This window comes from Aythya marila (genome assembly GCF_965140915.1).
Source record: "Aythya marila genome assembly, chromosome: W".
Classification (NCBI taxonomy): Eukaryota; Metazoa; Chordata; class Aves; order Anseriformes; family Anatidae; genus Aythya; species Aythya marila.
In genome coordinates this window covers 7,140,326-7,166,954 of record NC_139081.1, presented here as the reverse complement: position 1 = coordinate 7,166,954, position 26,629 = coordinate 7,140,326, and the positions used below count along the sequence as shown (strand labels likewise).

The window sequence follows — 26,629 nt, the reverse complement described above, 5'->3', positions numbered from 1 at the left end:
TCTACTCGTTCTTAAGAATGGCAGTCTTCTACAATTGCAGACATTGCAAGGTGTACAGTTTCATGAAGTTCATTTAGGAAGTCAAAAGTTTAAGACACCCTTAACTATTAACCTGCTCAGATTCTCGGTGTAAAGTGATAGAGATGTAATGAGAATTTTTTCTTAAAGTTATCATCCCTATACAAAAGTTAAATACTTTCTACAAATATTGTGTCAATGGTAGAATCTATAAATATTTTAAAGGATATTCCACAGAATCACAGAATCACAGAATTTCTAGGTTGGAAGAGACCTCAAGATCATTGCGTCCAACCTCTGACCTAACACTAACAGTCCTCCACTAAACCATATCCCTAAGCTCTACATCTAAACGTCTTTTAAAGACCTCCAGGGATGGTGACTCCACCACTTCCCTGGGCAGCCCGTTCCAATGTCTAACAACCCTTTCGGTAAAGAAGTTCTTCCTAACATCCAACCTAAACCTCCCCTGGCGCAACTTAAGCCCATTCCCCCTCATCCTCTCACCAGGCACGTGGGAGAACAGACCAACCCCCACCTCACTACAGCCTCCCTTAAGGTACCTGTAGAGAGCAATAAGGTTGCCCCTGAGCCTCCTTTTCTCCAGGCTGAACAATCCCAGCTCCCTCAGCCGCTCCTCGTAGGATTTGTTCTCCAGGCCCCTCACCAGCTTCGTTGCCCTTCTCTGGACTCGCTCAAGCACCTCCATGTCCTTCTTGTAGCGAGGGGCCCAAAAATGAACACAGTACTCGAGGTGCGGCCTCACCAGAGCCGAGTACAGGGGGACGATCACCTCCCTAGCCCTGCTGGCCACACTGTTTCTTATGCAAGCCAGGATGCCGTTGGCCTTCTTGGCCACCTGAGCACACTGCTGGCTCATATTCAGCCGACTATCAACCATCACTCCCAGGTCCTTCTCTGCCTGGCAGCTCTCCAACCACTCATCTCCCAGCCTGTAGCTCTGCTTGGGGTTATTGCGCCCCAGGTAGAGGACCCGGCACTTGGCCTTGTTGAACTTCATGCAGTTGACCTCAGCCCATCGGTGCAGTCTATCCAGATCCTCCTGAAGAGCCTTCCTACCCTCGAGCAGATCGACACGCACCTAACTTGGTGTCATCTGCAAACTTACTGAGCGTGCACTCAATGCCCTCATCCAGATCATCGATGAAGATATTAAAGAGGACCGGCCCCAGCACCGAGCCCTGGGGAACGCCACTAGTGACTGGCCTCCAACTGGATTTGACTCCATTCACCACGACTCTTTGGGCCCGGCTATCCAGCCAGTTTCTAACCCAACGAAGCGTGTTCCAGTCCAAGCCAAGAGCAGCCAGTTTCTTGAGGAGAATGCTGTGGGAGACGGTGTCAAAAGCCTTGCTGAAATCAAGGTAGACCACATCCACAGCCTTTCCCTCATCCACCCAGCGCGTCACTTTGTCATAGAAGGAGATCAGGTTCGTCAAGCAGGACCTGCCTTTCATAAACCCATGCTGACTGGGCCTGATCGCCTGCTTGCCCTGCAAGTGCTGCATGATGACTCTCAGGAGGATCTGCTCCATGAGCTTCCCTGGCACTGAGGTCAAACTCACAGGCCTGTAGTTTCCCGGGTCTGCCCTCCGGCCCTTCTTGTAGATGGGCGTCACGTTTGCTAGCCGCCAGTCGATTGGGACCTCCCCTGATAGCCAGGACTGCCAATAAATGATGGAAAGTGGCTTGGCCAGCTCCTCTGCCAGTTCTCTCAGTACCCTTGGGTGGATCCCATCCGGCCCCATCAACTTGTGCACATCTAAGTGCCATACCAGGTCACCAACCATTTCTTCGTGGATAGTGAGGGCCACATCCTGCTCCCCATCCCCTTCCACCAGTTCAGGGTACTGGGTATCCAGAGAACAACCGGTATTGCCGCTAAAGACTGAGGCGAAGAAGGCATTAAGCACCTCCGCCTTTTCCTCATCTCTTGTAACTAAGTTTCCCCCCGCATCCAGTAAAGGATGGAGATTCTCCTTAGTCCTCCTTTTTGTGTTGATGTATTTATAGAAACGTTTTTTGTTATCTTTAACGGCAGTAGCCAGATTGAGCTCCAGATGAGCTTTGGCCTGTCTAATTTTGTCCCTGCACAGCCTTGCAACATCCTTATAGTCCTCCCTAGTGGCCTGCCCACTTTTCCAAAGATTATAAACCCTCTTTTTTCTCCTAAGCTCAAGTTTCCATGACATTCCTAACTATTGCTATCTATGATTCAGATACACAGTTGAAATAATGGCAAACATACAACTTGTTTCTAATTAAAGTATATTAAAGGTTTGTCATAATGATAATTAAGTAAATTCTGGACTGTTAATGCATTTCAACAAGTGTAATGTGGTTTTGGTTATTTTAAATATCCTAAGACAAAATGAAATTGTTACCTGAAAGCTCCATAAAGTGGTCTGTACCAGCAGACAAAAGAACAAGGCGTAAAAAGCAAGAACCAGAGGATACTCAATCCAAAATCGACCCCTCGCGTAGCATCAATGTAAAACCAGGCCAAACATCCAAAGATATTAAGAAACAGTGTCACTGTATGGACTGTAGAAGCAAAAGCAAAAAAGTCTTAATTTAATTAATTTATACAATAAATTATTAAAACTGTTAAAGTAATAGTATAAATGAGCATTTTTAAACAAAACATAAGAATGCTGACAATAAATCAACATTCTCTCTCTGCAATAAGCTGATTTTTATACAGTTTTCTAACTTTCAGTTAAAGCCAGTATTCCCAAGTAAAAGTTCTGAACAAGAAAATTCAAGTAGCATCAGGTATGTGGTGAAGAAAAAAAAAGTCATAAAAGTAAAGCATTTTCAAAAAAAAACAACTGCAGTAATTGATATTTCTTTTACAGAAATTACTGAATAGCTATTTACATTTTTTTTATATGCTGGTTGTTTATTTTCTCTTACAGTCAGGCAACTAAACATATGCAGGACTGTCAGCCTTAATATTGCAATATATAACTATTGTGTTTTTTTTTTTTTTAGAGAAAAGCTTATAAATAATATAAAATACATAATAAATTTAGCATTGTACATTGTTCCAATTTGAAACAAGAATATTAAAAAAAAAAAAAACTTTTAACCAAAATCTGTCTTACACGTCATAAAGCAAAAAAGCCTACATAGTAAAATGCTTCTCAGTAAAACAAAATTTGTCAGTCGTTGTTCTAGATCCTTGAATATATATTGTATATTGAAATATTTCTCATAATGCTTTTGGTGCTCAGTTCTTAGCTTAATACGGGCCTTTCCTCTTTGGCAAACCATGTTACAGGTTAACTATTTAATTTCTACTAAAGGAAATGTATTGGCAACATGACTTCACAGTTTATTTCAAATATATTTAGCTCTTGTAATATAAAAAAAATATACAGTGGTAGTAAGAAATATTACAACTACTACTTTAATGCTACCTGAGCACAACAGTTAGTTCTGCTGGACACTTTCTGTCTCTGTTTAGTAATACCCAGTGTCTCAAAGGACTCTTTCTCTCTTTGTGGACCATAATAAAGTGTAGTATTTATAAATGAGTGCAAAAGCAGTTCCATGCAGCAATGTTTATTTAAGTCCAGAGAAACATTTTAGTCACTCTACTGGAAGGTAAGATTAACAGAAGAAATGGCAAGTATATAAAGATACTGAGAAAAAAAAAAAAAAAAAAGACTGTTCATAGCTCTTTGTTTCCCTCTTAACTAGGACTTAATTGACCCCTAAATTAACTTAGTGGAAAAAAATATCAAAATGCTGACATCATTGCATGAAGGGCTGAAGGAACTCAAAACACATTTTCCTCAGAAAATTCTATTTACCTGTAAGAGTCAATAGAAATAGGAAATGTCATACTTTTAAATAAAGAACATTTAATGCATTTGTATATCTTAACACTGTTCCAAGAGGCTAGCAAAGCATGTATAATGAAGTACAACAAAGGATAGAAATCCAAATTCCTATCTTCTTTTGATCAATATGAGAAAGTTTACTAACTGGTATTCTTTCTTTTTCTAGTCAATGCTGGAAAACAGGGAGACGCCCTTGATTACTAGAAATGTCTACCTTCTAGTGGATTTTGAACTGTCAGATAAATTTTATTTTTTGTACTTGTAATTAAAATAACAGGAAAAGTTTTAAAAGAATATGATCTGTGCATAATCATATAATCATCTAGGTTGGAAAAGACCTTCAAGATCAAGTCCAACTATCAACCTGACCTACCAAGTCCCATCACTAAACCATGTCCCTTAGTGCCACGTCCACATCTCTTGAATACCTCCAGGGATGGGGCCTGGACAACAAGTTCTGATGCTTAATCACCTTCTCCATGAAGAAATGTTTCTTAATGTACAATCTAAACCTCCCCTGGCACAACTTGAGACTGTTTCCTTGTGTCCTATCACTTGTCAACTGAGAAAAGAGACCAACACCCTCCTCTCTGCAACCTCCTTTCATGTAGTTGTAGAGAGTGATGAGGACACCCCTCAGCTTCCTCTTCTCCATATTAAACAAACCCCAGTTCCCTCAGCCACTCCTCATAACTTGTTTTCTAGTGCCTTCACCAGCTTTATTGCTCTTCTCTGCACAAGATTGAACAACTCAATATCATTCAGGTATGCTTCTTGAGGGGGCCCAAAACTGAACACATCATTCTAGGTGCAGTCTCACCAGTACCTCATACAAGGGGACAATCACTTCCCTAGTCCTGCTGGCCACACTATTTCTGATGCAGGCCAGGATGCCATTGGCATTCTTGGCTGCCTGGGCACACTGATGACTCACATTCAGCCAGCTGTCAACCAGCACCCCCAGATCCTACTCTGTTGGGCAAAAACCAAAGAGAGTTAAAATAATGTGTTGTGGTTTAAACCCATCAGGCAGCCAAGTACCACACAGCCATTCACTCACTTTCCCCCCCTCAGTGGGATAAGGGAGAGAATTGAAAAAAAGGTAACAGTGAGAGAACTCATAAGCTGAGAGAAAGACAGTTTAATAAGAAAAGAAAACATAAAATAAAATAAAATAAAATAAAATAAAATAAAATAAAATAAAATAAAATAAAATAAAATAAAATAAAATAAAATAAAATAAAATAAAATAGTAGTCTATGGGCCATCCCTTTAAAATGTACGTTGAGTTTCTTCAGTCCGTGACTTTGGGCTCCATCTGTCATAACAGTCCTTCGGGGCAGGAGAGATGGTGAGTGGTGTTGGACTGTTGCATGCTGAAACCAGCTCTGCTTCCATCACCACTGTACTTTGCTCAGAGCCATCAAAATTTATTCTTCATACCAAAGAGGCTTTAGCCCCCGGCTTGCTTGACTGTGGCATGTTTCACAGTCATGCATAATTTGTGCAATGGTGTCCCTTCATATGCTGCCAATATCTCTTTTTCCAGTTGGAGTATAGCAAGCCTCGGATCCTCTGTATCCTCAGCTCCAAAACACTAAGGGTCAACCTTGAGTCTCCCTTGGTGCTTTCTGACAGAGGGTCCAGGTGGGGCCTTTCTCCCTGGCTGTAGCATAGAGCACATTTTTTTACCTCTTGTTCTGCCCAGACTGGCCCAAGGGCTACTGCATGAACTATCTCCCATTTTATTTGTTCAAAGGCTTGTTCTTGCTTAGGGTCCCATTTGAAATTGTGCTTCTTCCAGGTCACTTGATAGAGTGGGCTTACAATCAGACTGTTATTTGGAACATGCAGTCTCCAAAAACCCATGACACATAAAAAAGCTTGTGTTTCTGTTTTGCTAGTTGGTGGAGACATAGCTGTTATTTTGTTGATCACATCCATTGGGATCTGGCAACATTCATCTTGCTATTTTATTCCTAAAAGCTGGATCTCCTGTGAAGGTCCTTTGACCATATCTTATTTTATGGCAAAACTAGCCTTCAGAAGAATTTGGATTATTCTCATCATTTTATCAAGTACTTCCTCTGCTTTGTTGCTCCACATGATGATGTCATCAATGTACTGCGATGTGTTCATGATAACTTCCTGATGCAAATGGTGGATGTGCCAACTAGAAGAGGAGCGCTGCTGGATCTTGTCCTCACTAATAAGGAGGGGCTGGTTGAAGCGGTGCAGGTTGATGGCAGCCTTGGTTGCAGCAACCATGAGATGGTGGAGTTTAGGATCTCGTATGGCAGGAACAGAGTACCGAGCAGAATTGCAACCCTGGACTTCGATAGGGTTGACTTTGGCCTTTTTTCTAGGGGAAATCCCATGGGACAAGGTACTTGAAGGAAAAGGAGCCCAAGATAGCTGGTTAGCCTTCAAGGACTGCTTCTTCCGAACTCAAGAAAGGAGCATTCCAACAGGTAGGAAGTCAGGAAAGGGAGCCAGGAGACCTGCATGGTTAAACAGGGAATTGCTGGGCAAACTCAAGTGGAAGAGGAGAGTCTACAGATCATGGAAGGAGGGGCAGGCCATTTGGGAGGAATATAAGGCTGTTGTCAGAATATGTAGGGAGGCAACTAGGAAAGCTAAGGCCTCCCTAGAATTAAACCTTGCAAGAGGGGTCAAGGACAACAGAAAGGGCTTCTTCAAATACACTGTGGATAAAACTAACACTAGAGGCAATGTAGGCCCACTAATGAATGAGGTGGGTGCCCTGGTGACAGAAGATAAAGAGAAGGCAGAATTACTGAATGCCTTCTTTGTCTCTGACTATAATTCTGGAGGCTCTCCTGAGGAGCCTCATGCCCCTGAGGCCCAAGACAAAGTCAGAATAAAGGAGGAGTTTGCCTTGGTTGATGAGGGCTGGGTTAAGGACCAATTAAGCAAACTGGACATCCATAAGTCCATGGGTCCTGATGGGATGCATCCGCGCGTGCTGAGGGAGCTGGTGGAAGTCGAGGCGTCTGCCCTGGAGGGGTGTGGAGGAAGGCGTCTGCCCCGGAGCCGATCGCCTTGGCAAGGTGATCGGCTCCAGGGCAGATGCGTTCTGCAGTGGAGTGGGGGATTGGACAGGCAGGGCTAAATTTTCCGGCACTGAGCCCACTTGAGGGAGCCGCCAAGGCCCGGCAGCCCTCACGAGGGAGGAGAACGAGGCAAGAACGAGGAGTAGGCAGAGCCAGCAGCATAGGCGGAGCCAGCAGTGTCAGCGGCGGGCCATTTAAATCAGGCGCCACCACGATTTTGCAGCCACTTGCAGAGGCGATCGGCTACGGGGCAGACGCGTTCTGCAGCGGAGTGGGGGATCGGACAGGCAGGGCTAAATTTACCAGCATCGAGCCCACTCGAGGGAGATGCCAGGACCTGGCAGTCCTCACGAGGGAGGAGAACGAGGCATAGGCAGAGCCAGCAGCGCCCCCTCCCCAGCCATTCAAAAGCTGCCCCTAAGGACCGTGAGCGACCAGGAGCACGGCGACCAGGACAGGTAAACAGGGCGTGGCGCGTCAGAAGGGAGTGGCGCGGCAGTTAGCTCAGACAGGATGAGCAGGCAGGGCAGAGTGTTCCCCCCCGCCCATATGAACACCTCCTCTAACAGCAGTCTACCGCTAGCTCAGCTGCAGTGGTCTCCACCAGGCACAGTGCTCTCTCTAGGAAGTCTGTACACACCCAGACTGACTGCCCGCTCAAAAATGCAGCAGTTCACGTCTCTGGATGCAGGGAGTGCCTGAGCCTGTTGCTACCTCCTGCGGGGGGCAAAGACACTGTGTACGTGAGGCGCGAGCAGGTGGACGACCTGGTCCGCCTCGTGGCAGAACTCAAGGAGGAGGTCAAGAGGTTTAGGGGTATCAGGGCATGTGAGCGGTTGATAGACTTGTGGAGCAACTCCCTGCGTGGTCTGAAGGACAGGTACTGGTGGGACCACTCTCATGACTGGAGTGCTGCAGTGTCTGGCTATAGGCTCTTCAGAAGGGACAGGCAGCATGGAAGGGGTGGTGGTGTGGCTCTCTATATCAGAGAGAGTTTTGATGTCATGGAACTTGAGGCTGGGAATGATAAGGTTGAGTCCCTGTGGGTTAGGATCAGTGGGAAGGCCAACAAGGCAAGCATCCTGGTGGGGGTCTGTTACAGACCACCGAACCAGGATGAGGAGATGGATGAGGAGTTCTACAGGCAGCTGACAGAAGTTGCGAAATCTTCAGCGCTTGTTCTTGTGGGGGACTTCAACTTCCCAGATATATCCTGGAAGCACAACACAGCCCAGAGAAAGCAGTCTAGGAGGTTTCTGGAGGGCGTGGAAGATAGCTTCCTGACGCAGCTGGTTAGTGAGCCTACCAGGGGAGGTGCCCCGCTAGACCTTCTCTTCACAAACAGAGAAGGACTGGTGGGAGATGTGGTGGTTGGAAGCTGTCTTGGGCAGAGTGACCATGAAATGGTAGAGTTCTCCATTCTTGGCGAAGCCAGGAAGGGGACCAGTAAAACCGCTGTATTGGACTTCCGGAGGGCTGACTTTGAACTGTTCGGGACACTGGTTGGCAGAGTCCCTTGGGAGGCGGTTCTGAAAGACAGAAGAGTCCAGGAAGACTGGGCGCTCTTCAAGAAGGAAATCTTAATGGCACAGGAGTGGTCTGCCCCCACGTGCCCAAAGATGAGCCGGCGGGGAAGAAGACCGGCCTGGCTGAGCAGAGAATTGTGGCTTGAGCTTAGGAGAAAAAAGAGGGTTTATAATCTTAGGAAAAGAGGGTGGGCCAATCGGGAGGACTATAAGGATCCTGCGAGGCAGTGCAGGGACAAAATTAGACAGGCCAAAGCTCATCTGGAGCTCAATCTGGCTACTGCCGTTAAAGACAAGAAAAAATGTTTTTACAAATATATCCATGTAAAACGGAGGACTAAGGAGAATCTCCATCCTTTACTGGATGCGGGGGGAAACCTAGTGTCAAAAGATGAGGAAAAGGTGGAGGTGCTTAATGCCTTCTTTGCCTCAGTCTTTAGCAGCAAAACCAGTTGCTTTCTGGATACCCAGTACCCTGAGCTGGTGGAAGGGCATGGGGTGCCGAATGTGGCCCTCACTATCCATGAGAAAATGGTTGGCAACCTGCTACGGCACTTAGATGCGTGCAAGTCGATGGGGCCAGATGGGATCCACCCGAGGATACTGAGAGAAATGGCGGAGGAGCTGTCCAAGCTGCTTTCCATCATTTATCAACAGTCCTGGCTATCGGGGGAGGTCCCAGTTGACTGGCAGCTAGCAAACGTGAAGCCCATCTACAAGAAGGGCCGGAGGGCAGACCCGGGGAACTATAGGCCTGTCAGTTTAACCTCAGTGCCAGGGAAGCTCATGGAGCAGATTATCTTGAGTGTCATCACATGGCACTTACAGGGCAACTAGGTGATCAGGCCCAGTCAGCATGGGTTTATGAAAGGCAGGTCCTGCTTGACGAACCTGATCTCCTTCTGTGACAAAGTGACACGCTTGGTGGATGAGGGAAAGGCTGTGGATGTGGTCTACCTTGAGCTGCCTGGCAGAGAAGGACCTGGGAGTATTGGTTGATAGTCGGCTGAATACGAGCCAGCAGTGTGCTCAGGTGGCCAAGAAGGCCAACAGCATCCTGGCTTGCATAAGAAGCAGTGTGGCCAGCTGGTCTAGGGAAGTGATTCTCCCTCTGTACTCGGCTCTGGCGAGGCCTCACCTCGAGTACTGTGTTCACTTTTGGGCCCCTCGCTACAAGAAGGACATCGAGGTGCTCGAAAGAGTCCAGAGAAGGGCAACAAGGCTGGTGAGAGGTCTGAAGAACAAGTCTTACAAAAGTGGCTGAGGGAGCTGGGATTGTTCAGCCTGGAGAAGAGAAGGCTCAGGGGCAACCTTATCGCTCTTTATAAGTACATTAAAGGAGGCTGTAGCGAGGTGGGGGTTGGTCTATTCTCCCATGTGCCTGGTGACAAGACAAGGGAGAACGGGCTAAAGTTGCGCCAGGGGAGTTTTAGGTTGGATATTAGGAAGAACTTCTTTACTGAGAGGGTTGTTAGGCATTGGAATGGGCTGCCCAGGGAAGTGGTGGAGTCACCATCCCTGGAGGTCTTTAAAAGACGTTTAGATGTTGAACTTAGCGATATGGTTTAGTGGAGGACTGTTAGTGTTAGGTCAGAGGTTGGACTCGATGATCTTGAGGTCTCTTCCAACCTAGACAATTCTGTGATTCTGTGATTCTGTGAAGTCATTGCTAGGCTACTCTCTATCTTCTTTGGTAAGTCATGGGCATCGGGAGAGGTGCCTGAGGACTGGAGGCCTCCGGTCACTCTGGTCTTCAGAAAGGGCAAGAAAGAGGACCCAGGTAACTATAGACCGGTCAGCCTCTCCTCCATCCCTGCTAAGGTGATGAAACAATTTATCCTTGGCGTTGTCTCCAGTCATATCAAAGATAAAAGGGTCATTAGGGGCAGTCAACATGGCTTCACCAAGGGGAAGTCATACTTGACCAACCTGATAGCCTTTTATGAGGATATAACTGGGTGGATAGATGATGGAAAGGCGGTGGATGTGGTCTATCTTGATTTCAGTAAAGCCTTTGACACCGTCTCCCACAACATCCTCGCAGCTAAACTGAGGAAGTGTGGTCTGGAAGATCGGGTAGTGAGGTGGACTGTGAACTAGCTGAAGGAAAGAAGCCAGAGAGTTGTGGTTAATGGGACAGTCGAGTTGGAGGCCTGTATCTAGTGGAGTCCCTCAAGGGTCAGTACTGGGATCAGTGTTGTTTAATATATTCATCAGTGACTTGGATGAGGCAATGGAGTGTGCCATCAGCAAGTTTGCCGATGACAATAAAGTGGGAGGAGTCGCTGACATGCCGAAAGGCTGTGCTGCCATCCAGCGGGACCTCAACAGGTTGGAGAATTGGGCGGGGAGAAACTTAATGAAAAATAATAAGGGCAAGTGTAGAGTCCTGCATCTGGGCAAGAACAACTCCAGGCACCGGTATAAGTTGGGGACTGCCCTGCTGGAAAGCAGTGAAGGGGAGAGGGACCTGGGGGTCCTGGTGGACAGCCGGATGACCATGAGCCAGCACTGTGCCCTTGTGGCCAAGAAGGCCAATGGCATCCCGGGGTGTATCAGAAGAGGTGTGTATTACTAGGTCAGGAGAGGTTCTCCTCCCCCTCTACTCTGCCCTAGTGAGACTGCATCTGGAATATTGCGTCCAGTTCTGGGCCCCTCAGTTCAAGAAGGACAGGGAACTCCTTGAGAGAGTCCAGCTCAGAGCAACAAGGATGATTAAGGGAGTGGAGCATCTCCCTTACAAGGAAAGGCTGAGGGAGCTGGGTCTCTTTAGCTTGGAGGAGACTGAGGGGTGACCTTATTAATGTTTATAAATATGTAAAGGGTGAGTGTCATGAGGATAGAGCCAGGCCTATTCTCCCACATGCCTGGTGAGAGGATGAGGGGGAATGGGCTAAAGTTGCACCAGGGGAGTTTTAGGTTGGATATTAGGAAGAACTTCTTTACTGAGAGGGTTGTTAGGCATTGGAATGGGCTGCCCAGGGAAGTGGTGGAGTCACCATCCCTGGTGGTCTTTAAAAGAAGTTTAGATGTTGAACTTAGTGATATGGTTTAGTGAAGGACTTGTTAGTGTTAGGTCAGAGGTTGGACTCGATGATCTTGAGGTCTCTTCCAACCTAGACAATTCTGTCATTCTGTGATTCTGTAATCTTTGTGCCTCTCCTCTGGACTCACTCTAAGAGGTCCACATCTTTCTTGTTCTGGGGGCCACAAACCTGGATGCAGTACTCCACATGGTGCTTCACAAGGGCAGAGTAGAGGGGGACAATCACCTCTCTCTCCTTGCTAGCCACTTTTCTTGTGATGGTGCCCAGGATGCACTTCGCCTTCTGGGCTGCAAGCGCACACTGCTGGCTCATGTCGACCTTTTTGTCCACCAGAACCCCCAAGTCCTTCTCTGCAGGGCTGCTTTCAATGAGTTCTTCACCCAGTCTGTACCCTTGTCTGGGATTGCCCCAACCCAGGTGTAGCACCCTGCACTTGGACTTGTTGAACCTCATTCGGTTCACATTGGGCCCACTTCTCTACTCTGTCCAGGTCCCTTTGAGTGGCAACTCTTCCTTCTTTGGTATTAACTGTACCACTCAGCTTAGTGTCACTTACAAACTTGCTGAGGGTGCACTCAGTCCTATTGTCTATGTCACTGATGATATTGAAAAGCACTGGTCCCAAGACAGACCCCTGAGGGACACTGCTCATCACAGTCCTTCTTTTGGACATAGAGCCCTTGACCACCACTCCCTGGGTGTGGCCATTCCAAAGCCATATCTTTCCAATTTAGAGATTAGGATGTCGTGTTGGACTGTGTCAAAAGCCTTACAGAAGTCTAAGTAGATGACATTGGTCAGTCTTCCCTTGTCAACTGATGCAGTCATTCCATCATAGAAGGCCGCCAGACTGATCAGGCATGATTTGCCCTTGGTAACGCCATGCTGTAGAGAACTAATTTTCTGTATTCAAAGGTAGCTGTGTAGTCATAACAAGGAGAAATGCTAAGTAGTTAAGTGGACAGTAGAAGGCCTTATTAATGTTTATAAATATGTAAAGGGTGAGTGTCATGAGGATAGAGCCAGGCTCTTCTTGGTGACATCCAATGATAGGACAAGGGGAATGGGTGTAAGCTAGAACATAGGAGGTTCCACTTAAATATGAGAAAAAAAAATTAAGGTGAGGGTGGCAGAACACTGGAACAGGCTTACCAGGGGGGGTGTGGTGTCTCCTTCTCTGGAGACTTTCAAAACCTGCCTGGACGTGTTCCTGTGTGACGTGATTTAGGTGTTCCTGCACCAGCAGGGGGATTGGACTAGATGATCACAGAATCACAGAATGACAGAATTGTCTAGGTTGGAAGAGACCTCAAGATCATCGAGTCCAACCTCTGACCTAACACTAACAAGTCCTCCACTAAACCATATCACTAAGTTCAACGATGATCTTTCAAGATCCATTCCAATCCCTAACATTCTGTGGTTCTGTGATTCTGCGATCCAAGTCTGGGGCCCCCAGCACAAGAAGGACATAGACATATTACAATGAGTCCAGAGGAGGGCCACAAAGATGATCAAAGGGCTGTAGCCCTAATTTCTATGAAGAAAGCCTATTTCTATGAAGAAAGGCTGAGAGAGCTGGGGATGTTCAGCCTGAAGAAGAGAAGGCTCCAAGAAGACCTCATTGCATCTTTTCAATACCTAAAGGGGGTTTTAAAAAGGTGGAGAGTGATTCTTTTCTCAGTCGGATAATGACAGGACAAGGAGGAACAGTTTTAAATTAAAAGGGGGGAGATTTAGCTTAAAAGTTAGGAGGAAACTCTTCACTCAGAGGGTGGTGAGGCACTGGAACAGGTTGCCCAGAGAGGTTGTGGATGCCCCATCCCTGGAAGTGTTTAAGGCCAGGTTGGATGGGGCTTTGAGCTGATCTAGTGGGAGGTGTCCCTGCCCATGGCAGGGGGGTTGGAACTAGATGATCTTTAAGGTCCCTTCCATACCAAGCCATTCTATGATTCTATGACTATGTGATACTTTGACAACCATGATGGATACCTGCCCATATACTCCCACATACCTTGCCACCCATAACTATCCTGCCTTTGGGCAGATCTCTGGGTGGTATTCTTAAATAGCTGTTTAACTTTAGACAAAATTCTTCACATTCAACTGTGATACAAATTGTTAGAAGTTAATGACCACCTGAGGGCTGAAATGACCTAAGGCTTTGGTAGAACTCTGTGTCATGCGATGTCTATATGAGAATAACTTCAATGAACTTGAACAGCTATACCAATACAGTACTCAGCATGAAGTGATCTAAGAAAGCCATTTCCTAGTTTAGCTGTGGAAGCAGGTGAGAAGGGAAGGGAAGAGAAGAGAAGAGAAGAGAAATAAAAATGGCATTCATCCTACAATAAGTGTAAAAAATGGTAAATTATATTAGGTTAATGAATATTCAGGATCATTTTAATTAGTGTAAACTTCCTTGTATAGAAGAATCCTACTTAGATATACATTCCCTGTCTTAATTAAATATGCTTTATCATCAATTAATGTTTATAAATCAATTCTAAATAAAGACCACAAGTAGCACTGTTGCTGTCTATTTGGCATCTTTATTATTGAGATGATTATTTTACAGTCCCATTTGGGACTGAAAATAGGTATTTGTAATAAATTTCATTTCAGTAATATTTTATTGATGGTATTCTTGGAAAACCAAAGTCCTCGTTAGAATACATGAGAAAAAAAAAAACAACACTTTTTCCCAGGAATCATTTTAAACATTCACAAGCTACACAAAGTAACAAACCCAAATGATACAAAATCTTTCCATCAGATTAAGCATCTCTTCAGTTTGTAACTTCAAATAAGAAACATTCTTTGAAAATCAGTACTACTTATTTTGCATGTGTTATCAGCCTTTGGGGAAACCAACTTGGAAACAGAGGCTATTGAGCAAAAAAAAAGTTTGCTCTCAGATAAAGGTAAAGAGACATGAGACATTTCACTAGTAACAGCATATGAAGTCCTAAAAATGGGTGCCCACTTTCACAGAGCTAGGAAAACTGCCATTCTATCTGCAAGCCACTGAATCATCAAAGATAATACAGAAAAGCTCCACTGGCAACTGACAGAAGCCATTGCTTCTGGAATCAGACAACTCTGAACTCTGATACAAAGAGAAAAGATGGATGAATTACAGGAATAGAGATAAAAGCAGACTTCTGTTCTCATGAGATAAAGTGCATATAGATGTGAAAAAGATTTTTAAAAGTTTCTTCAGAAACAATAAAGGCCAAGAATAAAGATATTGAAATTGCTACTAACCAAGGCAACACAAAAAATGAAGTTCTCAGGGCTGCTAAAAAGGGCCAGGAAAACTGACCTACTTTACGAAGTCCTGAGCAGCTGATACTAGATTTATCCAAATGTGATTATGTTCACAGATCCCTAAGCCTTACAAGACCTAGGAAGATTTGGAAGAGGAAATAAAATAGAAGTACAACAGCAAGCAGAAGCAGGTTAGTTTGCTGTGTTAATGAGTGCCTCCACTGAGGAAGCATAGCCACTCTAATGAAGTATGAGCCATATCATGTAGATACATTCCTAGGAAAGAAGAATCACAAGGATTGATTCAACAGTCAGCCCTAAGGCACAGAGTTCTGTACTCAACCTTTTTTTTTTTTTAAGCCTGAAATACATTTTGTCTTTCTTTTCCTTTATTATGCCTGCTTCCTTCCTGAGTAATCCTAAATCAGAGAGTATGAAAGCTAAAGAAAAAGCAAGAGGACTTAGTTAAAATCTCAGTCTACCTAGAAGAAAATGTCAGTTTATTATGAGAGCAAAATTTGTATTTATTTTGAAATGCTATGTCACCGCTTTCTTGTTTCAATGAATAAAATTACCAGATTAACAGGTAAAATTATGCACATGTGCTAAATCTGGAACCTAGAGAAAAATACAGAAAAGTTCTGAAATTCACATCCCCTTAGTATGCTAAAAATATATTAATGTCATCAAAGCACCTAAATCTTTGGAATTTTCTCTGTCTGAAAGTACTTCTTAGGCACTCATCACACAAGACAAGACAGAAGAAACAAACCTCATGGAATTTGTACAGTTGATTCATCCAGCATTTCTCCAATCAAAGCACAGCACCTGAATGAAGGCAAAACTAACCTCCCAAAGACTGTTTAGAACATGCTTGGTGTACAAGGGATAGTTCCAACATGGACTGATTGTTCAGCTAATTTCCTTTATGCTATTTTTTTAACAAATTAAAATTATATTCAGTCTATATTATAAACTACACTAAACTAAAACTATGCATATTAAGGCACATGGATATTACACTTTTAAAATTTGTAAGTCTATTAACACTGATAGTGAATTATATTTCTTAATATATAAGCTGATGTTAAAAAAAAAATATTTCTAAGGTAATAAATTGTCAAAGCTCATTTTACAACAAGAGGGATATTTAAAATAGAAAACTGCAATATACTATAACCAAACTACTTTAGGGTAATCCTTCCCTTTTTTTTTCATGGAAGTTTATATGAAATAATAAAGTACTTTGAAAATTGAAGCTAACAAAAAGATTACACTTTAACATTTAACTTCCGTATTTTAAAATATTTCATTGCAGATGTTGCAAAAGCCAAATTATCAGGCATGTTTCGAGTTTGAATAGGCACTTTGCTTTTTCTTTAAAAAAGTACTTACACATCCACAAATAGTACATAATCTTTACTGTCTTCTGGAATTCTACAGGAATGTCTACAGAAAAGTCCTGGTAGAAACATGGACCCACTGGAAAATTCTCAGGAAGAGGTGGCCAGTTATTTTTTCTACCTGCAAATCATAAAAAAACAACAACAACAAACAAAACCCCACCAGCTTTATAATACAGTTTTAACATCTGTATACTAGAAAGATATATGCATCTGGGCTTGTTCAAATTGTTTTATGTACATAAGTTTCACAAGCATATGGATAACTTGGGCTACCAAAACCCAAGAGTTTTATCAGCAATACTCACACAAACTTCAGAAATAAAATATGATGAAATGCAGACAGATCAAGGAAAGTACAATATTTTATCTATATAAAAGACTAAGCAGGCATCTGATGGTTCCTATAAAGTAATAAGAAAAGAGTTTTGACAAAACAGTTAGATTTGAGCAGAAAATCAATTTCTCAGAGTTCCTTGACTTTTAAATACACATTTCCCACCATACTCATATGCTCACTTTGTGGAACACAAAAACTGGGGATTTCAAGGCATTCTCCATCCTCAGAATCCTGATATTTGTAACGCCTGGATATCTCTAACTCTTTGAACTAGTTCCCAATATAGTTTACAGTCAAAGCTTTGCTTAAAAGCCTGTAAGCCTAAAGAAAGGTAATTATTAAAATGGTCTCAACTACAATATGAGAAGATGCTCTACAGCATCAATATATTTTGGTATAAATTGTGGGACAGTGAGAACACAACAAAAGACAGAAGAGTATTAGACACCAAAGATTTCCTGTATGCTGATCTACTCACAGGCTAGAGTATACATTCTGATGAATGCAAGCCATACCAAGTACAGATTCAGAGATTCAGATGAGATAACTACAACAAACCTATATCATAGCATTTAAAATGCTGGATGCAATAGATATGTTTGCCACCATATTGCAAAAGTGGAGCTGACTAGAGACTAACATAAAGGCAAAATTATTTGAAATTCTGATAAGTGTTTGCTTGCAATTTCTATCTTCAAACATAGCTTTACTAGCAGTTCACCTGTTAAGAAAACTTGCAAACCTTACGTACTTGCATTATTTAATTATTTCTTTACCCAGACAAAATGAAGCTGACAGTTCTGACCAAACAGGTCCAAAACACTGAGTATTTGTTGAGTTTTATGCCTCTTCAACTGGACATTTTTACCAGTTCTTTCAGAGCTGGGGGTTTAGAGGGAGCATACAAAAGGTAATCAAGTGATATGCCCATTCATATTAAAAAGTACTTTTCATTTTCTTATATCAAAAATATCTGATAACAGTTCAGATCTTTGTTCTACGGTATACAGTTATTTTTCTCAGGGTTGCAAGTTTCAAGATAGTCACAGAAAAATTCAGATATAGTAATTCAGGTTATTATTTGAGAGTAGTATTTGATGTGCTTTTCTACCTTGGTGGAACAGGTTTCAAAATTTTCAACTAAAACTGAAAGACAGTCTTAGTATTTTTCAGACATGCCTAAATGAACTAGCTGAAATAGGAAGCAGCACACTTTAATCAGCTCAAGTGCACTACTGCACGGGACCTGAACAGAGAGAACCAAAGGCATTGAGCTGAGAAGACCCACAAGCTTTGAGATCTTTCCACTGTGGTCAGTTGCATACAATGACAGTGTCCTAGGTGTGCAGCCAGCATCATAACTTGAATGCAAATAACTAGAGTACTATTGCAAAAGACCTTGCCCTGTGATCAATATGCTTCTACAGTGTTTTGAAAGGAGTTTAAATGACTGTGCAAAAGAAAAAAAAATCAAAAGGAAAAAAATATTGTTCTCCTCAGTCACAACATACAATTCCTGATTTGCAGCATCTTTTACACAGTCATTTGGTAAAAACCTAACACCCTCTTTAAAGCTTTAAGAGCTCTCTCTTCTCTGTTCAGCCTTCCTAAAGAATCCTTTAGATTCTTCATGCACTCTTCAAGTCCTTTGATGTGAACAACTGAAACTTAATAACAGAGCAAATACCATTTAAAAATATTCTGAAACATGTATTGGGTATCAGAGTTATAGTCCCTAAGATACAGATGAAAGTAATTAAACTGTCAGTAAAGCCTGGAAGAGACAAGTAATCAATCCAGACCATCAATATAAATTAGTGAAATTAGGTGAAGGGCGATATATGGAGAAGGAAATGAAAAAAATCACCAGAAAAGCATAATCTTGGAGAATAGGTACAGAGATTTAATAAAGAGACTGGAAAAAATAATACAGAGAAAAATAAAAATGGTTTAATGAAGGGACCATGATTCTTTTCCTTAGAAGAATACCAATTCCTCACTCCCAAATCCCCTACCATATGACTGGTAGAAAATTCCATGAGGATTTTGAATCACTAAACAGTTATGCAATCTGGAATTGTACCTCTGTATGTTCCAATATTTCAGAACAGGAAAGTTCTTCTGCAGCAATACTGACAGCAGATAAATCAGAGATGTTATTTATGAAGTTACATTTAATTCTTCCCAAAATGCTCCATTTCAATTCAATAGTATTACTTGGATATTAACCCAGAATAAAATTAGTTGATAGTAGAGTACAATATGTAATAATGACACATTTAAATATTTTTGCTGTGAAAATTTGTACAGGACAGTTTTTATTCACTTTATGCACTGTTCTAAAGGAGATACATTTTTCTCTTTGTGAAGAGATTATAAAAAACCCTCTTTGATTTGCTTTACAATGTCACTGTAAAACTAAAATAGTTTCTGAGAAAATGTGAAATTTCTGCAGTTTTAAAAAGTAATTTTTTCATGCATACCCCTCTGCTGATTGAGACCCTGCATTGCCCTTTCTCTGCGATCTAGTTCAGCTGCTTTTCTTTCCAGTTCTTCTTGACGCTTTAACAGTTCTGCCTGGGCCAAAGCATGCTCCTGAACAAAACAAGCATTGTTAGATATTGATAAAAAATACAAACACAAGATAAATATTCCAAGTCTATTTTCTATAATTAAGCATCTCCATTTATGGATGAAGACCGACCTACTATTGCATAAATTCATGAAATAAGTGACTTCTAAAAGGCAATATTAATTTTCATAAAGCAACACTTATTTATAAAAGACTATTCAAGAAGTGTGTAATTACAATTAAAAGCATTATAGTGCCTGAAAGTTATACACAAACCTTTGCAATTTGTGCATAAGCAGGTGGTTCTTCCGCTGGTTTCATTATTGCTGTCTGAGTACTGGGTACATCAGGTATTTTCACATTTCCTGAAAGAGGCTAAGAAAACAAGAGACAATTATTGGGAAACAGTCTCCCATTCTAATAACCATATTTTCATTAAGTATATAAGAACTAATCCAGTTGTTTTGAAAAAAAAGTGTTAACGATAAACTGAAAATCTAATATGCTGCCTGCAATATTTACAACTGTCCTGGTTTCATTTAGGACAGAGTTAATTTTTTTCCTAGTAGCTGGTAGAATGCTATGTTTTGGCTTAGGATGAAAAGAGTGCTGATAACACGCCGATGTTTTAATTGTTGCAGAGCAGTGCTTACATCAAGCCAAGGACTTTTCAACTTCTCACTCTGTCCTGTGGATGCGGTCTACCTTGACTTCAGTAAGGCATTTGACACTGTCTCCCGTAACATCCTCATAGACCAGCTCAGGAAGTGTGGATGACTGGACGGTGAGGTGGATTTACAATTGGCTGGATGGCAGAGCTCAGAAGGTTGTGCTTAGTGGTGAGGAATCTAGTTGTAGGCCTGTAGCCAGCAGTGTCCCCCAGGGGTTGTACTGAGTCTGGCTGGGATGTTAACTTTCCCTGCAGCAGCCCATACAGTGCTGTGCTTGCCACACTTGTGGCTAGAACAGCAGTGGTATCACACCAGTGTTGTGTCTGCTGCTGAGCAATGCTGGCACAGCATCAGGACTCTCTCTAACCCTCCTAGGGGGTGGGCAAAAAAGTGAGAAGAGAAACATCACCAGGGCAGCTGACCTAAACCAACCAAAGGGATATTCCATACCATATGATGTCACACTCAGCAATAAAAGCTGGAAAAAGGAAGAAGAGGGGAGGAGTGGGCTCTTGTGAAAACGTCAGTCCTCCTCCCGAACACTGGCTACGTGCGTTGAGGCCCTGCTTCAAGGACGTGGTCAATCATCGCTCATTTGTGGGAAGTAGAGAGCAATTTCTTTCCTCTGCACTTCCACATAGCCTTTATTTGTTTGTTTGTTTGTTTGTTTTCCCTTTTCCCCTTTCCCTTTTTTTTTTTTGCCTTTAGTTAAATTGTTTAGTTAATAATAATCTTCCCTTAATATTTTTTTTCCTTTAATTAAATTATCCTTATCTCAACCTGTGAGTTGTTCTTTTCTTTACTTCTTCCCCTCCTCATCTAGGGAGGGGGAGTGAGAGAGCGGTTGTGGTGTTTAGCTGCCTAGCACGGTAAAACCACCACAGGGGGCAGTACTGGGTCCAGTTCTGTTCAACTTATTCATCAATGACCTGGACGAAGTCCAGGTGCAAGAAAAAGTAGAGAGAAGAGTTTCTAAGAGAATCAGAGGTAGTAAGGAAATGGTAAGAAAAATCAGGTATCTGTCTCAACATCGTTTGTTATTTTTTCATAGAATCATAGAATGGCTTACGTTGGAAGGGACCTTAAAGACCATGTAGTTCCAACCAACCTGCCATAAGCAGGGACACCTCCCAGTAGATCAGGTTGGCCAAGGCCCCATCCATCTTGGCTTTGAAGACCTCCAGAGATGGGACATGCACAACATCTCTTGACAATCTGTTCCAGTGACTCACTACCCTCACAGTGAAGAATTTCTTCCTAATGTCTAATGTAAATCTCTTTTCATTTAAAGCCATTCCCCTTTGTCCTATCACTATCTACACAAGTATAGAGTCCTTCTCCATCTTTTTTATAAGAATCCTTTAAGTACTGAAAGACCATGATGAGGTCTCCCCAGAGCCGCCTTTTCTGTACGCTGAACAGACTCTCTCACCCTTTCTTCGCAGGAGAGGTACTCCAGCCCCTTAATCATTTGACACCCCAAATGGGGGTGGACCCCCTCCCCTGTCGCTGTCAGGCAGAGGGAGGGGACCTAGGAGTTGAGGAGGAATGGAGACAGGTCTCTGCTCAACATCACAGGCAATGCCCCCCCACTACCAGCCCCACCTTCCCAGGTGCCCTTACACAACAGGTTTGAGGCCCTAGAGCTTGAGAGACCAGTAGCTGAGGAAGAAGTAGAAAGTCTACCCAGGAGGATGCATAGGGTGAGGAAGTCGACTCCACGCCTCAGGACTGCCTCCACCAAGAAAGAAAGAAGGGTGATTGTTGTGGGCGACTCCCTTCTCAGGGGAACAGAGGGCCCTATTTGTCGGCCTGACCCTACCCATAGGGAAGTCTGCTGCCTCCCTGGGGCCAAGGTCAGGGACATTGCCAGAAAGCTTCCCAACATGGTTTGCCCCTCTGACTATTATCCTCTTTTGATAGTCCAGGCTGGCAGTGATGACATTGAAGAAAGAAGCCTGAAGACCATCAAACGGGACTTTAGGGGACTGGGACGGTTAGTGGATGGAGCAGGAGTACAGGTGGTATTTTCGTCTATCCCTACGGTGGCAGGGAGGGGTACAGAGAGGACATGGAAAACTCACCTGATAAACACGTGGCTCAGAGGCTGGTGCCAACACAGAAATATTGTGGTTTTTTTTGAAAATGGGGCGCTTTACTCAGCACCCAGCCTGATGGACGCAGACGGGTCCCTATCTCTAAGGGGAACACAGATCCTAGCCCAGGAGCTGGCAGGGCTCATTGAGAGGGCTTTAAACTAGGTATGAAGGGGGATGGGGCTGAAACAAGGCTTGTTAGAGCTGTGTGCCAGGGGGAGCAATGGCAAGGCTGGGGGAGAAGGCAATGGCCCAGCTGAAGTGCATCTACACTAATGCACGCAGCATGGGTAACAAACAGGAGGAGCTGGAAGCCATCGTGCGGCAGGCAGGCTATGACTTGGTTGCCATCACGGAAACGTGGTGGGACCACTCTCATGACTGGAGTGCTGCAGTGTCTGGCTATAGGCTCTTCAGAAGGGACAGGCAGCATGGAAGGGGTGGTGGTGTGGCTCTCTATATCAGAGAGAGTTTTGATGTCATGGAACTTGAGGCTGGGAATGATAAGGTTGAGTCCCTGTGGGTTAGGATCAGTGGGAAGGCCAACAAGGCAAGCATCCTGGTGGGGGTCTGTTACAGACCACCGAACCAGGATGAGGAGATGGATGAGGAGTTCTACAGGCAGCTGACAGAAGTTGCGAAATCTTCAGCGCTTGTTCTTGTGGGGGACTTCAACTTCCCAGATATATCCTGGAAGCACAACACAGCCCAGAGAAAGCAGTCTAGGAGGTTTCTGGAGGGCGTGGAAGATAGCTTCCTGACGCAGCTGGTTAGTGAGCCTACCAGGGGAGGTGCCCCGCTAGACCTTCTCTTCACAAACAGAGAAGGACTGGTGGGAGATGTGGTGGTTGGAAGCTGTCTTGGGCAGAGTGACCATGAAATGGTAGAGTTCTCCATTCTTGGCGAAGCCAGGAAGGGGACCAGTAAAACCGCTGTATTGGACTTCCGGAGGGCTGACTTTGAACTGTTCGGGACACTGGTTGGCAGAGTCCCTTGGGAGGCGGTTCTGAAAGACAGAAGAGTCCAGGAAGACTGGGCGCTCTTCAAGAAGGAAATCTTAATGGCACAGGAGTGGTCTGCCCCCACGTGCCCAAAGATGAGCCGGCGGGGAAGAAGACCGGCCTGGCTGAGCAGAGAATTGTGGCTTGAGCTTAGGAGAAAAAAGAGGGTTTATAATCTTAGGAAAAGAGGGTGGGCCAATCGGGAGGACTATAAGGATCCTGCGAGGCAGTGCAGGGACAAAATTAGACAGGCCAAAGCTCATCTGGAGCTCAATCTGGCTACTGCCGTTAAAGACAAGAAAAAATGTTTTTACAAATACATCCATGTAAAACGGAGGACTAAGGAAAATCTCCATCCTTTACTGGATGCAGGGGGGAACTTGGTTACAAAAGATGAGGAAAAGGTGGAGGTGGTTAATTGTTGAGGGATTTTTGAAACAGCAAAGATCCCATGGCTTGCTGCAGCTGAGCAAACCAAGCTACCAGGACAACTATGAAAACTTCCCATGACATTGTTCCCACATCACCCAACTGAGGAATTTAGAAAAATATTGTTGCCAGCTGCTGGCTTCAAGGACAAAATCTACGTGACTGCTAATCACAAGGGGGTTGTTTTCTTGCAGGTGGGGTTGTTTTCTTGTAGTTGTTTGTCTGAGTGCTTTTGACTAATAATCTTGTGTGAGACACTATCCGCCTCTGTTAAGTTCACTAAAATAGACTATTCGAGTAATAAATAGAGCATGCTCTGACCATGCTGGTGTCTGTCGTGTTTTTGGCCATTCTTCCTGCAACATATGGCGTCTGAACAGGCTGAGGCCCGAACAGGCTGAGACCCGGACACGCTGAGAGACATGAGAGACGCTGAGAGCAGCTGAGAGATTTCAGAGACCCGGAGAGCCCTGAGAGATGCTTAGAGACACAGAGAGACTTCAGAGACAAGGAGACCCCTGAGAGACGCTTCATAGACACAGACAGCCCTGAGAGACACAGAGAGACCTGACAGAAGCCGAAACACCTGAGAGAGGCTGAGAAACTCCAAGCACCAACCCGGACACAGATGATCGCGGTGAGACGCGGGAACAAAGGAATCGCGGTAAGACGCGGTGATTGATTGATAGAGATTGTGGTGAGACATGGAGACTGATTGATTGATAAAGATCGCAGTGAGACGCGGAGATTAATTGATTGATACGGATTGCGGTGAGACACGAGAACAAAGTAATCGCGGTGAGATGCGGGAAAGTGCCGTAATTGCGGTGAGACGAGGGACATCCGGGATCGAGTTGCTACGGGAGATCGGAGGCGTCAGTGAACAACGGCAGACGACCGCCACCGTGTGGCGAGTTGGCACATAGCGGAGGGGTGGAGATCACGACTCTGCAGCCCGTCTGATGTAACCATGGAGGAAGCAGCTGTGCAGCTTCTCTCTTGCATTCTCTCTAAGAGAGGCATATCTTGCAATGTAAAAAAAGATCAAATCCTTGGTACACTGGGCCCAGAAGAAGGGTTTTCTAAAGGAAATCCTCCTAATTTTTAGCCCAGATGAGTGGCGGCTCATAGGAGATCATTTACGGGATACAACCATCTCAAGTGGAAAGTTCGATAAAGATCTATGTACGACCTGGCTTGCAGTGCTTAACACGCTGTGTGGTATAAAACCCAAACGGCAGCCGGCTATGGCAGCGGCGCAAGCTTTCTCAGTACTGTCTGGGACTGACAGACCACCGAGTATGAAACCTGAGACCTCAGGAATGCAGCTGACATGATCTTTATCATCGGTTCCTGCACCCACCCTGGTTCGGGGTATGACCTCTCCAATAAATCAATTGGCGGCAGAAATAACAGACTGCTGATGGGGAGTGGGGACTGCCCTCCCCACCCCCCGCGTTGGAAAATCTTGATAAAGCTGTGCTGCCAGCATCGGTGCCGCTGCCAGGCAGCAATAAATCCACTCAGGATGCCAATGAGAGGTGCAGCAGCAGCTTGCGAAAATCGACCTTCACTGAAGGAGCTGATGGGTACAATGCAAAGAAAACAAGACCTGATTAACAGACTGGAGACTCAGCTAGCAAAACAGAAACAGCTGAGGATTGAGGAACTCAAAATTGTTCAAGAGGAAGCTGCCAAGATCAAGGAGTGGGTAACATCTAAGCTGAGAGAGCTTGAGCTAGAAAACTACCACCTGAAAAACTGTAATCAGAGGCTGATGGAGCAAATTAAAGCCCTTCAGGATACATTGCAAGGTATGACCAGCATTTCTCCCTTTAAATCTCTTTGGAGCTGTAATTCTCTGAAGTCCAGAGCAACACAGACTTCTTTACCTGAGAAGATAGACCAGAAATCTATGCTTCTTGCACCTGGTTTCAGGCAACTATGTCAAACAAGACCTACCAAACGTGTCTTCTCTACAACAAGCATCGTCCTTGCCAATGACACCTTCACTGAGGATGGAGAGGACAAATCTCTGCTTTCTCAGAACACACTGAAGCTCGTGTCTGACCCATCAAGCTGGAATGTCTCTGCAGAAAAAGACATATTTTCAACCATAAGCTCTGAACACAGGTTAGGGTGTTCTGATCCTGTGTCTCTGCACCCTCCAGCTGAGCCCACAAAAATCCTTGAGGCTTTGACTTTCCGGTCTTCACTAGAGGGAAACCATTGCACTGTGAGCACCTTGCAACAAGTGTCTTTGCACGGAGCCGGCCCCTCTGATGATCTGAGTGCCAGGTTCCGTTCCCACCAACTGTATTCCACTTCCTCAGGAGAAATAATGAGCATGCTTGAGGGCACCCTCCAGACTGCTGGGCCACCCCTGGCTGTGTCAACGTAAGCTGTTACAGCAGGTTCCATCTGTCCAAGGAGGGACAGGTGCTCCGACGTCATACGTGATGCTTTCATAGAGGGGCATAGGCATGCGACATCCTTGGCCTGCCCTATTATTATCAACCCTGTGCAAGGCACCAGGTTGTGGCAGCCACATGACTGCAAGCTTCTACAACAAGCTCGAAAAATGGTTTTGGACTATGGATTACAATCCCAGGCAGCTCGACAGATAATTCAATGGATTTTCCAGGCAGAACTGATGTGTCCACTTGACTGTCGAAACTTGGCGTGTTTATTGTTAACTCCTTCCCCATTGTTATTGTTTGAAAAGGAATGGTTGCAGTCACCACAGGGGGAAGCGGGTCAACTGCGTCAACCGGGGGACCCCCGTATGGGATTACTGCAGAGATGTTAAAGGGAATGGGTCCTTATCTCAATACCCAGATTCAGTTGCAGTTCCTTGCGATTATTCACCAAACAGCTGCACAGCTCACACTGAGGACTCTTCTTAGTCTCCCAGGGGAAAAGAAAGCACCTCCATTCGCATCTGTAGAACAGGCCTCTGGGGAACCATATGCAAAAGTCAGTCCAGGCAACCAGATGTGGTGGTGCAGGACTGTCAAAGAATTGCTTTTACGGTACCCTCCATTAACAAACAGGCCCTGGCAATGCGCTATGAATGGCTAGTGCTTCTGCAGGGGATGAGGAATTCCCCTACATTATGGCAATTATATGTGGCCTGGGCACTACAACCAATTCGGACAGCGTGGTGTGACGTAATTATTTACCATTATATGGATAACATTTGGTTTGGTTGGCCAGAATACTTCCAGGATTCAGTTTTAAAGTTTAATCAGGATGCATTGGAAGCAAAAGGGTTGAAGATAGCCCCAGAGAAGGTTCAATGGAAGCAACT

At 44.3% G+C, this 26,629-nt stretch overlaps 1 protein-coding gene across 2 annotated transcripts in view; it reads right to left on the bottom strand.

Annotated features, from left to right (window-relative positions):
* LOC309889566 (secretory carrier-associated membrane protein 1-like) overlaps positions 1 to 26,629 on the bottom strand; it is a gene marked incomplete at its 3' end in the record, with an annotated part of 144,303 nt that overhangs the window by 20,929 nt on the left and 96,745 nt on the right. For both annotated transcript variants that reach the window (XM_082782432.1, XM_082782431.1), the window contains 4 exons: positions 19,399 to 19,497; positions 19,034 to 19,145; positions 16,203 to 16,331; positions 2,424 to 2,583 (listed from right to left, as the gene is read on the bottom strand). In XM_082782432.1, coding sequence (XP_082638558.1) covers positions 2,424 to 2,583; positions 16,203 to 16,331; positions 19,034 to 19,145; positions 19,399 to 19,497 — 500 coding nt within the window. The remainder of the gene's footprint in view (positions 1 to 2,423; positions 2,584 to 16,202; positions 16,332 to 19,033; positions 19,146 to 19,398; positions 19,498 to 26,629) is intronic.